Genomic DNA, 15,373 nt, shown 5'->3' on the forward strand with positions numbered 1-15,373 from the left:
ATTAAATTGCTCTAACAGTAATATTTACAAAACACCTAAAACTTAGCTAATGTCAATTGTAACTTCATATCTATTCTAACTCTGCAGAAAAACATTATTCATTTATATTCTGACACAGTATGTGTATATCACTAGTTTTCATTGCACAAACATTGTTTGCTTTTTATTTAAACACTATGATAGGGATAAGCAATTAGCAGACCTCCAGCTGTTGCAGAACTACAAGTCCCATGAGGCATAGCAAGACTCTGACAGCCACAAGCATGACACCCAGAGGCAGAGGCATGATGGGACTTGTAGTTTTGCAACAGCTGGAGGTCCGCTAATTGCATATCCCTGCACTATGGGATCTCTGAGTGGGACACAAAAATTAATGGTATTAGGCTATTTCTTGTGCTAGTTGAATGTTTTTCATTAATTGTAACAGAATCTACCACATTTGGCTAATAGATTTTAAATTGTATCAAATTCTTTTGATGCTTAAAGCCATCTAGTAATCAAATATAGTATTTTCTGTTTTAAATCAATGAAAAACTTTAGCCCAGCACATCTCTATTTTCCCAATTTCCACATAATGAATGTGCATGCACATTTACATGGCAATTTGCTATACAAGTTTTTTTTATCAATACACCCTATGTGTTACTTTAGTTATACTAATTTTTTAACAGTTCCCAGAGGGTCATGCATCTTATGTGATGATAAACCAGACTTACAAAAGTTATTCATTACATACATCGGAGCCCAAACGCATCGCATCAGACTGCATCCAGGTTGGGAAGACCCGGGAAACCTGCAGACATGACCAGGAGGAGAAAGGGGCTGCTGATCGAGCCCTGCAAGCTAACTGGCTTCTTCCCCTCTGTTCCGAGGGGACTACAACAAAATGGCAGCGGTGCCCCGAGGCCGAACAAGCAGGCCACGGCCTCACAATCCAGCCATAATACATACCACCCTACAGGCTCCCAGTTCCCTCCAGATAGTGGGTTATCATCAACAGCCTCCACTCCTACTACAAGGAGACATGCCAAAACCAGTCAATGCACAGCATCTCCAGAAGAAAGGTGAGTGAACTACAGCCACCACAAGGGCCCAATAACACTGCTGCAGCTGACCCCTTTGCAGACTTTCCCACATCCGGCCAGCCAGTATCTGACACAGTACTAAAAGACATGCTAATGTCTCTTAGATCATTACTTCGGAAAGATAGGATTTCTTAAGTTTAAAAATGCCAAGAAAAGGTTCAGGTTCTGGGAAACAGGATTGAATATATAGAAAAATCCATGGGAGATTATTCCCAATCCTTTAATACATTGATGGCTGCATACAGTGCACACAGTGATGAAATTCTATGGCTAAAAGATAACCTAGCCGACCTTGAGGAAAGGTCCAGAAGAAACAACTTGAAAATCAGAGGAATACCTGAAACAGGTAGTGCTACCCAGCTTCCCCAATAGTGCACCTGCACTATCGACCCTGGAACTCATGGTGGACAGAGTTCACAGAGTGTTGAAACCATAATTTTTAGCAGATGATGTACCCAGGGACGTTCTGCTCAGGCTGCATTTCAATTGAGTGAAAGAAATTCTCCTGGACATCTTCCGTAAACCTGATCAACGTCCTTCCTCCTATGCATCCCTACAACTGCTCCCAGACCTATCCAGGCACACTCTACAGCGTAGACGTAATTTGGCCACCATTACCAAAGCTCTGTGCAATCACCACATTCTACACAAGTGGACCTACCAGGCATTACTGTCTATTACCTATAATGGCAGCACCACCACTGTGTCCTCTCTGGGAGAAGGGCTGACTGTTCTTCAGCAATGGGGTATCATCCTGGAAACCCCCCCAATCCCATCCAGATCGACACACCCCCAAACAACCAAGCAGAATGGCAGGTCATATCCCACAAGCGCTCCTAGCAGAAGAAAAAAAACAAAGAAGGCTCCTAAATTGCTGCTCATTAAGCCAACATATCCCTATCCCTGATTTTGGTCAAACATGGATATTTATCCAATACCCTCCAGATCTTATGAACAATACGTAATGTTTACGAATCCCATTGAGGATTCTCTTTTTACTATTTTGTTTTGTTTGATCCCTTTTCAGTATGTTTTGCTTTGTTTCCCTATATGCTCTACCGGTACACCAACAACAACCAGAGATCACTTCATGCTTTCCATCAATGATGCATCCCAAGCTCACAAGCAACCAGATTGAACCTTCATCGGTCAAACAGAACCCTTCTCCTCCATACACAAGAATAGGCATCAGAACATAATCACAGAACTCTGTATTACCCACAGCACAACCAGCGCAGTAAATGTTGAACTATCTCTGCACACATACTACATAAAATTCCATTATGACCATTAAATGCATGTCATTAAATGTTAAAGACCTGAATCATCCTGCCAAGAGACACTCCATGTGGAAAGAAGCCCTGAAAAATCTGACTAATATATTCTGCATACAGGAAATGCACTTTATTGCCTCAAACACCCCTAAATGTGCACAAAAACAATACCCTCATGTTTTTCTCTCCTGTTCACCCGAGAAGAAGACAAGAGGTTGCTCCTAGCCATAAGACCCACAATGTCCTTCCAGCTAAAAAAAATCTATCCTGGACAGTGACGGGTGTTTCATCATCATCACTTGTGATTTAAATGCACGACTGTACACCCTGGTAGCACTAGTATGCTTCCAACCTACACCAAATGAGGTTCATCCGCAGGTTGCTCAAACGTATACCACCAATTAAATGTGGACACCTACTACTCTGAGGGATTTTAATCTCGTGTCTGATCTGCACCTGGACTCTTCCTCTGGTACCACAAAACAGAAACCGTCACTACGACAGCTATTACAGTATATGTGGAAGAGTTGTATGATTTCTTAAGGTGCCAACATGCAAAAGAGAAAGATTTCACCTATTTCTCCCCCAGAAATCATACATACTCCCGTATTGATATGTTCCTAACGGACAAATGGCTCCTGCAGAGGATATCATCCTCACAAATTCATAAAATAACGTGGTCTGACCATGCTGCTGTATCTATTAATATTAATGAAAAGTTAATTTTTCTCTCTACAGTTCCCATCTGGCATTGCAATGTCAGACTAATGCAAGAACCCAAAAGTTTAAAATGTATCACCCAACGTTTTAAAGATTTTTTTAAACTCTAACATGGGTCAGTGGAAAACCTGTTTACCCTGTGGAATGCACACAAAGTGTACATAAGGGGAATTTTAATACAAGGAGCCAAAGTCAAGAGGTGCTATGATCTACACCTACACCTACACCTACAACTTATTGCAGAAATCCACAGTTTAGAAACAAGCAACAAATTGTCACCATCTCCTACAATAACTACCTCTCTTCAAAAGGTTAGAGAAGAGCTGAGAATCCTACTAATGCAACAGTACGATAAGCACCTAAGATGCCTAAAGCGTAACCTATACGCCAATGCAAACCACGCAGGCAAGCTCTTGGCCAATAGGGTTAAACCAGCTCAATTACGGTCAAGGACACAATATTTGATCCACCCTACTACTAAACATAATATAATTAACCCCCCAGGAGATTGCTGATCAATTTGCAGATTTCTACATGGCACCATACAATCTCAAAAGCGATCAACTTTATCTGGAAAAACAAAAAGCCAAGATGTGACCACAAAAATGTAGATAAACATACATCCCCTGGGCCTATGGGGATGATTGACATCCATGATTATCATTGGGCAACACGACTAGAACAATTGAAATACTGGTTTAGGAAGGAAGATAAACCGCTATGGTTGGACATTGAGACAGCCCTATCACCTATGCCTGACCTCATCTCGCTACTGATTTATGACTCCTGGAGGTCATGGGATACTTCTTTCCTTCCCCCTCCGATGGCAGTGTCCATACAGGCATGGTGATTCCTACTTAAACAGCCTAAACATCTCACACAGACAACACTGCCAACACTACCTATCCAAGTAATAGAAAGTATTGTCCCCTTCTTGTATACAAAACCACTCCAATTAAACAACCTAAATATAATACAAGACTTCTTCTCCAATGCCAAGCCTAAAACATGAGAACACCCGAGGGAAGAATTCCATCTCCCGATGGATACTCACTTTGCTTGTCTCCGCATCCTGCACTTCCTATCCAAGCACCCCTTACCAACAATATATATTCCCCCCTGAGGCTTGGAAATTTCTCTCTTCCCATATTCCCCAACAAAAAGGTATCTCCCTTTTCCTACCCTCTAAAACAGTGGGAAACAGCCCTCTAGTCGACACACAAATTTTTGAAATGCAGTAACCACTGGAAAATGATGCTTAAAGTCATACACAGGTGACATATTACACCCTACAAACTAGCTAAATGTTGCCCTGACATATCCTTCAACTGCTGGCGCAAGTGTGGGCAAGTAAGCAGACTAATGCATATCCTGTGGGGATGCCTGAGTCTTACTAGCTTCTGGAGACAAAAATTTTACTTATCTTCAATCACAGGAATCCTAAGCCACCCTGATCCGGGACTCGCTATCATAAGTCTAGGAATAGACACATACCGAACCCCCATGAGACCAGTGGTGACTCATATCTCATATACTACTGGCAACACGTAACACCATTCTTAAGGACTGGAACGCTCAAGACTCCCCAAACATATCGGAGGTTATCAGTACTGTACACCTTCACTACACCTCTGAGCAACTGTTAGCGATCAACACGCTGAGCTGTAACAAATCTGACAACTGCTAGTCCCTCTGGACAGACAAATATGGTACCACATAATGGTCTATTAACAAATCGACATCTGGTTTACTAAAACTGTACATGATTTCTACACCCTCTCTGTGTTGTGTACCACTCCCTTTATATTGTTAATCTTTAGGTAAACTTATAGAATTTAAAGGTGTTGTCTTCCCCTCCTCAACACAGTTTGTTCCCAGATGGGCTGTCTGGGGGGGTGGGGGGTGGTACAACACCCTTTATCCCATGCTTAGCAATTAGTATGGTTTATACCAGGGATATGCAATCAGTGGACCTCCAGCTGTTGCAAAACTACAAGTCCCATCATGCCTCTGCCTCTGGGTGTCATGCTTGAGGTTTTTAGAGTCTTGCTATGCCTCATGGGACTTGTAGTTCTGCAGCAGCTGGAGATCCGCTAATTGCATATCCCTGGTTTATACTGTTCATTAATGCCTGTTAATTTGCTATGTCATATGCCTCCACTCCAATGATTATTCTACTTGTGTCTCAGTGCATGACAGATTCTGTTTAATTGTACCCTTTTTTTGTTCTTGCGAATAATTTCAATAAAAAAACATAAAAAAAAAACATTTTGTCACATAGAGGAAATCAAAACAAACCACAAAGAATTTGGGGGATCATGTTTTTTTAATTATTTAAATAAAGGTGCTAAAATAAAAAATGTAAATCCAGGTAGGAAACTGTTGCTCAGTTTCAATGTTGATCTCCCCTGGAATCTGTATGGATTCAGTCCAGAAGCTGTATATAAAATCCTCTTTGGCTCCATAATGTTCTAAACTGGAATGATGGCTGATCATGGGGCATGATTCCCTGTATTTGTACAATGTGGATTTTCTTTAAGGGGTGAATTATTTTCCCTGTATAACAAGTGTTGCATGTTAAACACCCCATGTTAAATCACAAAATCTGTAGAGAAATCTGCCTTTTGATGCAGCCTTTTCTTTCTTCCATTTAGAACCTTTATTATATGCCCTTCTTTACTATTTCTAGAATATTAACACATTTTACATATAAAAGTACCTTTCTTTTCTCAAATTTTTTTTTTCCAAAAGTGACTTTTTACAAGTAGATTTTTCAATGATTTGGTCCTTTTAAATGTTATTTAAGGTTCTCACCCACAACTTATTTTTATTTACTATCTGTTTGTAAAATGCATCAATGTTTAGTTAATATTTTATGAATCTGATCTGTTATTGAATATATTAATCATCCTAATTTCTTCATCATTCGATTCTCTTCTATTCTTTCTTTTTACCCTGTATAAGTTCTTCCCTACTATTCTCTTTCACCCTATAATTTGCCTTTTTAGTACTCCCTCTCTTCAAAATCAGCATCCTCTGAACAATTTTCCTTACTATTAATAAGTTTGGTAGTCCATTTAAACCATGTTTTGGATGATGACTGTCTGCTCTCAATGTGTCATGACTGGCTCTATAATTTCAATATAATGTAGATCTTAACCACCGCTCTTCATTATTCTTCAGTAATATTTTTTAAAATGTACAAAAAATAGAGATTCTGTCCCTGTTCAAAGACAAATGACATTGTGTAAATAATGAAGTCATGTTTCAACATATCTCCTACATTTTTGTAGATTATCATCAGCAAAGAATTAGTGCTGCTACCACCCCAACTTACAAGCATATATAATACTGTCTGGGTGTCATTCGTCCTTTTCACATCCCTTCCCTACTGACTCCACCTCGTCTCTTCTTTAGATCCCTTCTATCTTTAATTTTGTAATTGGGAAAGTTGGCTTTATGCAAATTGTTATTCTATCCCAATGCCATTCAAAATCTGGTGCAGCTGTGCATGGTAACCAATCAGCTTCTAACTTCAGCTTGTTCAATCAAGCTTTGACAAAATAAAAAATGGAAGCAGATTAGTTTCTATGCAGCCCTGCACTAGATTTTGCACTCTTCAGCTTTAGTAAATTAAGAGAATTGAGTTTCTGATAAAACCCTTACTTAGATTCCCATCTAGAAACTCCTCAAGCTTTTTTTTATTCAGACTTGGTCAGAGTAAATAGGAGGATTTTTCCCCCCGGAAGAAGCGCTAATAACAATCATAAGGGGGATAAGGAGACAATTGATCAGCATTCTTTTTATCACAGACATCCAGAAAATGATTGTATCGTGGAGGCAGTTTGTCATGCTGTTGGGTAGATCTTTCCTCAATTGCTAATTTCTTGATCAGAGGATAACTTGATTGCCAATTTTCTTTACAATATATTATTTACAGAAGTCTGAAGCAAAGGTTATAGTCTGTGTTCCGGAGTTGATGGAGGTTTTATGAATGGAACACCAAGGGATACCCAAAGTGATAAGAAATTTGGGAGAAGCAATCAGCTGAAAGATCATAGTCTCATGGTGGCCAGGCTCAAATTTAAGTTAACTACTTGGGTAACAGAATGTAATACCTCTTCATTACCAGGCCATTTTTCAGTTTTCAGTGCTTTGATAATTTCACTCACAATTACTCAGTTCTGTAACACTGTATCCAAATGAGTTTTATATCATTTTTTAGTGATCGATAGAGCTTTTTTCCATGATATTTATTAATAGTTGGGTTTTTATTTTTTACTATAAAAGGAAAAAAGACCAAACATTTTGAAAAAAAAACAATTTCTCTTACTTTCTGTAAAATAGAAATTCCGAAATAGTATGTAAAGCCCGGGAATGATCCTTTTTTGAAAAATAGACACCCCCAGGTGGTCTAATTTTTTACCACAATTTTTTGCAAATTAAAAAATATGCTGACTGAGAGGGTTCAACACAGAGGTTGAGAATGTACAGGTCATACACAGAGGAAGGAGGAAGTAACCGGGTTAATATACTGGTCACATACAGTGGCATTATGTATTTGTAGACAGACACTAATTGCAATTAGTGTCTGTGTATAAATAGTCAATGGGTTTGTTAGCTCTCACGTGGATGCACTGAGCAGGCTAGATACTGAGCCATGGGGAGCAGAAAAGAACTATCAAAACCTACATAACAAGGTAATGGGACTTTATAAGGATGGCAAAGGATATAAAAAGATATCAAAAGCCTTGAATATTCCAGTCAGTACTGTTCAATCACTTATTAGGATGTGATTGGGAAAAAGATGGTGTGGTTGTTTCAAGGAGCACAATACGACAATACTTAAACAAAAATGAGCTGCATGGTCAAGTTGCCAGAAAGAAGCCTTTACTGCACCAATATTACAAAAAATGCCCAGTCACAATATGCCCGACAACACCTTGACACGCCTCACAGCTTCTGGCACACTGTAATCTGGAGTGATGAGACCAAAATAGAGCTTTATGGCACAACCATAAGCTCTATGTTTGGAGAGGGGTCAACAAGGCCTATAGCGAGAAGAATACCATCCCCACTGTGAAGCATGGTGGTGGTTCACTGATGTTTTGGGGGGGTGAGCTCTAAAGGCATGGGGAATCTTGTGAAAATTTGATGGTAAGATGAATGCAGCATGTTATCAGAAAATACTGGCAGACAATTTGCATTCTTCTGCATGAAAGCTGCACATGGGACGCTCTTGGACCGCCAGGCACCCGCCAGGCACCCGCAATTGCTCGTGACAGAGCGAGAACCGAGATCTGTGTGTGTAAACACACAAATCCCCGTTCTTTCAGGGGGGTAGAGACAGATCGTGTGTTCATACTAAGTACGAACACCGATCTCTCTCTCTCCTCCTAGACAGTCCCATTTCCCTACAGTTTGAACACACACTAGGGAACACAGTTAACCCTTTGATCGCCCCCTAGTGTTAACCCCTTCCCTGCCAGTGACATTTATACAGTAATCAGTGCATTTTTACAGCACTGATCGCTGTATAATTGTCAATGTTCCCAAAAAATGTGTCAAAAGTGTCCAATTTGACACCCGCAATATCGCAGTCCCAATAAAGATTGCAGATCGCCGCCATTACTAGTAAAAAAATAAATAATAAAAATGCCATAAATCTATCCTCTATTTTGTAGACGCTATAACTTTTGCGCAAACCAATCAATATACGCTTATTGCAATTTTTTTACCAAAAATATGTAGAAGAATACATATCGGCCTAAATTGATGAAAAATATTGTTTTTTTCAACAAAAAAAAATGTGGGATATTTATTAGAGCAAAAAGGAAAACGATAATGGGGGTTATTTACGAAAGGCAAATCCACTTTGCACTACAAGTGCACTTGGAAGTGCAGTCGCTTTAAATCTGAGGGGTAGATCTGAAATGAGGGGAAGCTCTGCTGATTTTATCATCCAATCATGTGCAAGCTAAAATGCTGTTTTTTATTTTCCTTGCATGTCCCCCTCAGATCTACAACAACTGCACTTCCAAGTGCACTTGTAGTGCAAAGTGGATTTGCCTTTAGTAAGTAACCCCCATTGCGTTTTTTTCAAAATTGACGCTTTTCTTTTGTTTATAGCACAAAAAAAAATGCAGAGGTAATCAAATACCACCAAAAGAAAGCTCTATTTGTGAGAAGAAAAGGACGTCAATTTTGTTTGGGTACAGCGTCGCACGACCGCGCAATTGTCAGTTAAAGTGACACAGTGCCGTATCGCAAAAAATGGCCTGGTCATTGAGCAGCCAAATCTTCCGGAGCAGAAGTGGTTAAACTTAAAGCTAGAATTTTTTTTTTATGGACTGCCTGGGTGTTTGTCTGCCCTGCATATTTTATGTTGTGGTGGCAGTGTGGAAGGAAGGAAGTGTCTTCCACTCTTCTCTTGAAAAAGGAAACAATCAAGGATCAATTACAAAAGATTTTCTAACTGTGCCAGCGGGTTGTCCCTATACCATATCCCACTGGGGTCCTGTGAATAAGGTGAAGTGTGCAAGAGGCCTTAGCCTTCATTCAGTATAGGGTTAATTAGATAAACAGTAACCAAATGTTACCTTGCTGTTAACTAGGAACCCTTATGACAGTGACAATATAAAAAGAGGTCACATGATACAGCTGTAAAATTATATAACTTAAAGGTTACATTTTGAAATGCAGCTAAGCACTGTAAAGTCTATGCAGAAAAAAACAGCTGACTTGAGGTTTCATACCACTAACTCAGGGGATTTCAATGACATCACAGCCTATGAGCACATACTGCAGACCAGCTGCAATTATTTAAATTATGCTGTTATTGTTGTTTTATATACAATTTAGATTTCAGTGTTTGTCAGTCATTTACCGATTCTTGGAAATTTCATATGCTTCCCATGGCAAGTAATGTGATTTCACATGGCAACCTATTATAGTTCTGTTTAGAAAAACAGAGGGAAAAAAAACATCTGTCAGTTCTGTAAAATGGCTACCAGATCATGTTGCAGATTGCAATAAAAATCCATTTTAAGTCATCATATTTTCCTCCTGAACTTTTATCACTGTGTACGTCAAACAGATTGTATTGATTGCTTGCAGAATCCTACCTACATCATGCAAGCTTCATAAGAAAAAGATGTGAGAGAGGAGGCAGCAGACAAACCAACAGGCTTTTTTCCATGCCTTTTTTTTTTTTTTTTTTTTACAATGTCACTAAAGTGCAAGTAAAAATAAATATACTTTGTGATCCGGTCCTGAAATACTAAGGTATGATAAAAAAAAAGTGCTCGCTCAAAGCTCAAAAACTTGCCAGAAGAGGGAGAGAGTGAAAACAACTGTTCTCCCAGCTGTTTCCTGTCTACAGTGTCTGTGTAAATGTAGATAAATGTGAGGATTTTCTTTAAATCCTTCTTCTGTTTGCTAAATCTGACTGTCACTGCTAAAATCAGAGCAGATCCTACGCAATGGAGTAAAGTCCTCAATTTCAAATGTGACATAGCTCTGAATATCTCTGTGGATTTCCTTTTTTTTTTCCTTGTTATCTCAGCTAACAATCTCATTTGCAGACCCTGTACTTAAAGAAGCCATGGAAAAAAACAACTGTCTCTCAACACAATTATTTAAGTGCTACTTTTGTGATATCTTAAAGGTAACTCATTTATTTCCTCTCTTTTTTTTAAATGTCTTTTTTTTTATGCATTGGAACATTGACTAGTGTCTCTTTTATTTCTATGAATGCTTGATGTAGACTTTTTCCTGCCCAGCTGTCATTTGAAAAATGCTGAATGTGCATTTTTTGTATATGCTGTATAACCCCTTCTTGTATAGAACAGCTGCAAATAAATGATAACTTTAATGTTTATTGTAGTGTACTTTAATAGTAATGCTATTTAATAGACTATTTTTTGCTGTGTGCAGCCTGTGATCATTTTCATGTTCTTTTTTTTTGGATTGCATTAAATAATGTTTTGTACTTACTATGTATGAATTTTACAATGCAATGCATTGCACCTGTTCTGTTGCACATATTAGTATAGATATACAGAGAGAATGCATCATGAGTTTGATTTGTCTTACTAGAATGTTGAGGCACCAACATTTTTAATAGAATATATACATTTATTTATTTTATTATTACTAGCTTTCTTTTTTGCAATGCTCATTATTCCTACAAATCATACTTAGTAGTTGATGTAAGGTGCCAGTCTGAGATAGAAGAGTTAACTGCAGTCATTTATTTATTTATTTATTTTTTATCCCCTGCATACTATAAAATGCTTGCAGATGTATAATTTTACATCGGTTTGTAATACTTTACTCTGTCAGTGAGTTAATTGTACAATTGCCATTGTGGAGCTCCTTGCTACAGGGTTTGAAGGGTTAATGTGATGTACTTTGTATGTATGTTATTTAAGACATTTATTTTTGCAACATTTTTTATCTGTTGTATTTGAAAACATTTTAAGCTTATTTGGTCAGACTGGTTTTAGTGACCTTTCTTGCAGTTGCTGGCAAAGCATCAAGTTTCCTTTCTCAGCATAAAAAAAAAAAAAAAAAAGTTTCTGAAGGCTGGAGTTTTCATTTTTTTTTTTCTATAGTTTGGAATGAGCTCATGCCATTAGATCAGCCACTACAAGTATTCACTGTAGGCCTTCTCTATAAAACAGATGATTGCTGCCCATTTGTAATTTATTTGTTTTAGGCTGAAAGAGTGACAAACACATTGTAATGATCATTAAGAAGTAATCTCTTTCTTGGCTGCTAGGTTTTATATTGTTCTGTTTATTCGTGAGAATAGGGTATGAACTTATTTTTGGTTAGCTCTAAACTTCAAACAAGTATGCCAAACTTCTGCTTTCAAATTTATGTAATACATAACTGAAGAGGGATAGCTAAAAATGACTAACTTTTAGATGGACTCTGAAAAAAAAAGCACTGGGATATGCAACAGTTTAACGATTAAAGTAGTGTGTTTTCACATTTTCACCAACTTTGTTTTTTATAAAAATGTTGTGATGAAATAATAAATTCATTATAAGACTGGTAGACCCCTTGCCTCCATATAGCGATAGCAGCAAAAATGCAAATTTTGCACTGCTTAGCACACAACAATGTTTCATACAGAGATGGGCTCAAAGATCGGCTCAGTAGTACTGTATTTGTATTTAGTGGGGGGGGGTTATAGTCAATTGCATAAACTGGTTACAGAAGTGTTACCGGTACACAGTGGGGTTGATTTACTAAAACAGGGGAGTGCAAAATCTGGTGCAGCTCTGCATAGAGACCAATCAGCTTCCAGTTGGGTTCACACATATGCGATGCGGCAACCAGCGCAATTCCTGTGCGGGTTTCAGCATTGCATCTAAGTCGCAGGCAGCTCACACTGCTCTCTGCAAACCGCTGCGGTTGTCAATAGAAAGTTAATGACACCCCCAAATTTCAGTTCGGAGAATGCAGTAGGATGCAGTGTGAAAACTCATGCAATTCGATTTCAGTGCGGACCAAAAAAAGGTTCCTGCACCATTTTGGTGCAAATGCGATGTGATTTCAGCCACACAAATGCAGTGCAAATCACATGCAATGTCTGACATCGCATATGTGTGAACCCAACCTCCAAGTTTTATTGTCAAACCTTAAGACCCCTTTCACACCGAGGGCGTTTTGCAGGCGCTATTGCGTTAAAAATCCGCCCTCAAACAGCTGCTCCATTGTTTCCAGTGTGAAAGCCCGAGGGCTTTCACACCGGAGCAGTGCGCTGGCAGGATGTCAGGAAAATTCCTGCCAGCAGCTTCTTTGGTGTGGTGTGTTTACCGCTCCTCCATCGCTGCTCCCCATTGAAATCAATGGGGCAGCGCTGGGATACCGCCGCTATTGCGGCACATTGCGGGCGGTTTTAACCCTTTTTCGCCCGCTAGCGGGGGGTAAAAGCGTCCCGCTTGCGGCCGAAATGCACCACAAATCCGACGGTGAAACGCCGCTAAAAATAGCAATGTTTTACCGCCGGCACTATAGGCGGCTCGGTGTGAAAGGGGTCTTACTGAACAAGCTGAAGTTAGAAGCTGATTGGCTACCATGCACAGCTGCACCAGATTTTGCACTCTCCAGTTTTATTAAATTAACCCCTGTGTCAGTTAGGTCGTAAAACACGAGAGACCTTATATAAAATTATTTTATTGCTATTGGCACTCATACTAAATACATTGTAATAAAAGTTAAACATAAATTCTGCCCTAGATTAGCCTACAAACTATACAATCCTTACTTTCTTATTAATTACCTTATTCTGGTCATAAGGGGGTTTTGGCATTCGTCTTCACCGATAGGCATTTTTCTAACCACACATGACCACTCTTTGCTTGCTTGCAAGTACTCTTCTGTGATAATTTTTTTAGCCAGCAATGCAATGCTCTGGTTGATGTATATTGTTTAAGCTCTACAAAAGCTGTGATCTGCATCCTCAGTATTTTTAGACTGTCTCAAGAGGACAATAAAACTTCAACTTAGATGTAAAACCACCAAGATTTTGTTTTTTTCTGTAACTCTTATTCTTGGGGTATTTTTTTCTGTTATGTAAGCTGTAAACACCCTAACAGATTGTATCATCATTAAAAGTTAACATGTACGTTGCCCATTTTGAGCAAAGCAACAGGTTTATTTTCATTTCCCAACATTCCTCAGCATTTATATACCTTACCTTTGCTCTGTTCAATACTGGTACTTCCAAGTATGGAGGAGCATGTGAATAACACATGATAGCACCTAGGCAGTAAAAGGAAGGTAAGTATATGCTGCTGGAGAGGGATAATTTAAGGTGAACTTGTTAAAGATAAATTCCAGGTATAGATATTTTCTACATACGGTAGTTACATTAGCCCAATTTAGACCAAGGTAACTAAGTATACACAATACCTGGTTGATGCCCCTGGAAGTAGATGCTGCTACTCCAGCAATCTCCACTTGCTTCTGGGTCCTGTGCCGAGCGGTTGCACTTCTGCTTACTGAACACAGAAGTTAGTCACTCAGCACCAGTGCCATTCAGAGAATACTTTGCATTTTCTGAATGAGTGCAAAGCATTCTCTCATTGGACAAGGTGGAGAGGAGGGACTGTGATGTCACGCTCTCCACCTCGTCCAATCACATAATGCTTTGCATTCATTCGTTCATTCATTTGCAAAGCATTCTCTGAACAGTGCCCCGGAAGCAAGTGGAGACCATTGGCGTCCAGGGGCATCAGCCAGGTATGGCATATGCATAGTTACATTGGTCCAAACTGGATCAATGTAACTGTTTATAAAATATCCATACCTGGAATTTATCTTTAAGGCCAATTTAGATATACAGTGCCTTGCAAAAGTATTCACCACCCTTGGCTTTTTACCTATTTTGTTACATTACAGCCTTTTTTTCAATGTTTTTTTAATCTGAATTATATGTGATGGATCAGAACACAATAGTCTAAGTTGGTGAAGTAAAATTAGAAAAATATATACATGAAACTATTTTTCAGAAATAAAAAACTGATACTTGGCATGTGCTTATGTATTCACCCCCTTTGTTATGAAGCCCATAAAAAGCTCTGGTGCAACCAATTACCTTCATAAGTCACATAATTAGTGAAATGTTGTCCACCTATGTGCAATTTAAGTGTCACATGATCTGTCATTACATATACACACCTTTTTGAAAGGCCCCAGAGGCTGCAACACCTAAGCAAGAGGCACCACTAACCAAACACTGACATGAAGACCAAGGAACTCTCCAAATAAGTAAGAGACAAGTTTGTTGAGAAGTACAAGTCAGGGTTAGGTTATAAAAAAATATCCAAATCTTTGATGATCCCTAGGAGCACCATCAAATCTATCATAACCAAATGGAAAGAACATAGCACAACAGCACACCTAGCAAGAGACGGCCGTACACCAAAACTCACAGACCAGGCAAGGAGAGACCTAAGGTAAACCTGGAGGAGCTGCAGAGTTCCACAGCAGAGACTGGAGTATCTGTACAAAGGACGACAATAAGCCGTACACTTCATAGAGTTGGGCTTTATGGCAGAGTGGCCAGAAGAAAGCCATTACTTTCAGCAAAAAACAAAATGGCACGTTTTGAGTTTGCGAAAAAGGCATGTGGGATGTATGGGCGAAGGTGCTCTGGTCTGATGAGAATAAAATTTTACTTTTTGGCCATCAAAGAAAACGCTATGTCTGGCGAAAACCCAACACATCACATCACCCAAAGAACACCAGCAGTCAGGACTGGGAAACTGGTCAGAGTTG

At 39.1% G+C, this 15,373-nt stretch overlaps 1 protein-coding gene and 1 long non-coding RNA gene across 2 annotated transcripts in view; one reads left to right on the forward strand and one right to left on the reverse strand.

The window, feature by feature from the left end:
- Window positions 1-5,490: 5,490 nt before the first annotated feature.
- LOC141132198 (uncharacterized) lies at window positions 5,491-14,138 on the reverse strand. The gene is made up of 4 exons (XR_012242866.1): window positions 14,006-14,138; window positions 13,791-13,855; window positions 9,966-10,034; window positions 5,491-6,302 (listed from the first exon to the last, which is right to left on the reverse strand). It is a non-coding gene; the product is annotated as an uncharacterized lncRNA (long non-coding RNA).
- The window catches only part of IGF1 (insulin like growth factor 1), a 163,004-nt gene continuing 157,942 nt past the window's right edge, over window positions 10,312-15,373 (forward strand). Inside the window, exons 1-2 of the mRNA XM_073620316.1 lie at window positions 10,312-10,363; window positions 10,663-10,745. Of these exons, the coding sequence (XP_073476417.1) occupies window positions 10,683-10,745 (63 nt within the window). The 5' untranslated portion in view covers window positions 10,312-10,363; window positions 10,663-10,682. The remainder of the gene's footprint in view (window positions 10,364-10,662; window positions 10,746-15,373) is intronic.

Source organism: Aquarana catesbeiana, linkage group LG03 (genome assembly GCF_042186555.1).
Source record: "Aquarana catesbeiana isolate 2022-GZ linkage group LG03, ASM4218655v1, whole genome shotgun sequence".
Classification (NCBI taxonomy): domain Eukaryota; kingdom Metazoa; phylum Chordata; class Amphibia; order Anura; family Ranidae; genus Aquarana; species Aquarana catesbeiana.